Source organism: Lottia gigantea (genome assembly GCF_000327385.1).
Source record: "Lottia gigantea unplaced genomic scaffold LOTGIsca_2781, whole genome shotgun sequence".
In the NCBI taxonomy this organism is placed as follows: domain Eukaryota; kingdom Metazoa; phylum Mollusca; class Gastropoda; family Lottiidae; genus Lottia; species Lottia gigantea.
This window is the reverse complement of record NW_008708891.1, coordinates 2,348-4,044: the sequence shown is the minus strand read 5'-3', so window position 1 is coordinate 4,044 and position 1,697 is coordinate 2,348. Positions and strand designations below refer to the sequence as shown.

The window sequence follows — 1,697 nt, the reverse complement described above, 5'->3', positions numbered from 1 at the left end:
TTATTTATTAAAGTAATTGTTATCTATAAAATTGTGTCATATATTTATACCCGAGTTACTAAATGCCACTTAAGGAAGTTACTATCACTCTAAGATTATCAGAACTATTTTGAAGCTGATATTCCAATCAACACAAACAAATGATAAAATGCATATTAATACCCAGAGTAGAAAGATAGATAATAGATCTAACAATAACATTTTAAATATACCTCTTATATACAAATTATTAAACTCTTTTAACAAAAATATACCTATCTAGTATTGGTTTATTTTCAAACTTTGGCAAAGCAGTAGTACCATTTTGATCTTAATATTTGGTTTAAGTTTAGAAGACATTACTTGACAGAAATATCCAACGCTGGCTCTAAATGAACAGATGACACGAACAACGGATTGTAAAATTCACTGTTTATACCCTGAGTTTGAAATGTTACTCAGATTTTGTTAATCATTAGATTTTAGAATATCAGCCTATTAACGTAATTTATTTTCTTCATCTTAGCATTTTCTGGTGAAGAAACAAGATTGTTGATTGGTTGCTCTGTGTAAGGAGAATTTGTATTAACCAATCAGATTTCAACACAAAAGGCCATTCTCTCAGTCTAACTTGAAACAAGGATGTTCATTGGTTCCTCGATGTTGGAAATAATTTGTATTAGCCAATCTGATTTCAGAAGAAAACTTCCCCTCAGATCTTACAAACTGGAAAAGGAGCTTATTGATTGGCCGTTGAAAGCCAACTAAAAAATAAGAGAAACTCTCGGTCAAACAAACAAGGATGTTGATTAGTTGCTTTATGTCGAAAGAATTTCTATTAGCCAATCTGATTTCAAAAGAGAAAACTGTAAATCCATCTTGAAACAAGGATGTTGATTGGTTGTAATGTCGAAAGATTTTGTTTTAGCCAATCTAGCCAATCTGATTCAAAAGAGAAAACTGTAAATCCATCTTGAAAGAAGGATGTTGATTGGTTGTTGTATGTAAGAAGAATTTGTTCATCTAATTTCATTGCACTCATCACACTGTGACATCACTTCCTGGTGATAGTTCTCTACCTGAATAGTCACATGATAGAAGTCAAACTCAGATTTGAGTAATTTTTTAGCGTTTTGTAAAACGTTGTTATGTGTAACAATATTTTCTGAAAAAAAGAAATTAAAAGAAGTGTAATTATTAAAGAAGATAGGGATTGATATTGTAGAAAGGTTACTAAAAGATAAATATATATTACGATGTTGTTACGTAGGTTTGGAAATGGGGGGGTTGGGCTGGGTTGGATCTTAAGATTCATCTGATCCTCCCAATACAGTTTTTGGATTTGGAAGGTACTAACTGCAATATTATGACGAAATCCAAACAACATATTGGCAAAACATTAATAGCATCAAATGAACTTTTCAGTATATCAAAAACAATCTGATGATGACTTATTCAAGGTCATCAGACTTTCACACGAAGATTGTGAATAAAACTCACAGCCGCCATTTGATCGACGTAACCAAGTAAATGACGTCATGTTGACAACCAACAATCAACTTGGCTTATTTGGTAATCGGGCAGGACAACAAAGTTTGGCATTGCGTTCAGAAAGTCAAAAAAGTTGACTATTTTAGATATTCATACTTACTTATAGCTAAATGCACAGTAAGAGCGTTACGACCCAACGTCAATGACCATATATGGAGACTATGAAC

At 32.2% G+C, this 1,697-nt stretch overlaps 1 protein-coding gene across 1 annotated transcript in view; it reads right to left on the bottom strand.

Annotated features, from left to right (window-relative positions):
• Window positions 1-998: 998 nt before the first annotated feature.
• The window catches only part of LOTGIDRAFT_176717 (hypothetical protein), a gene marked incomplete at both ends in the record, with an annotated part of 2,673 nt that continues 1,974 nt past the window's right edge, over window positions 999-1,697 (bottom strand). The window contains one exon of the mRNA XM_009056439.1: window positions 999-1,144. Within this exon, the coding sequence (XP_009054687.1) occupies window positions 999-1,144 (146 nt within the window). The remainder of the gene's footprint in view (window positions 1,145-1,697) is intronic.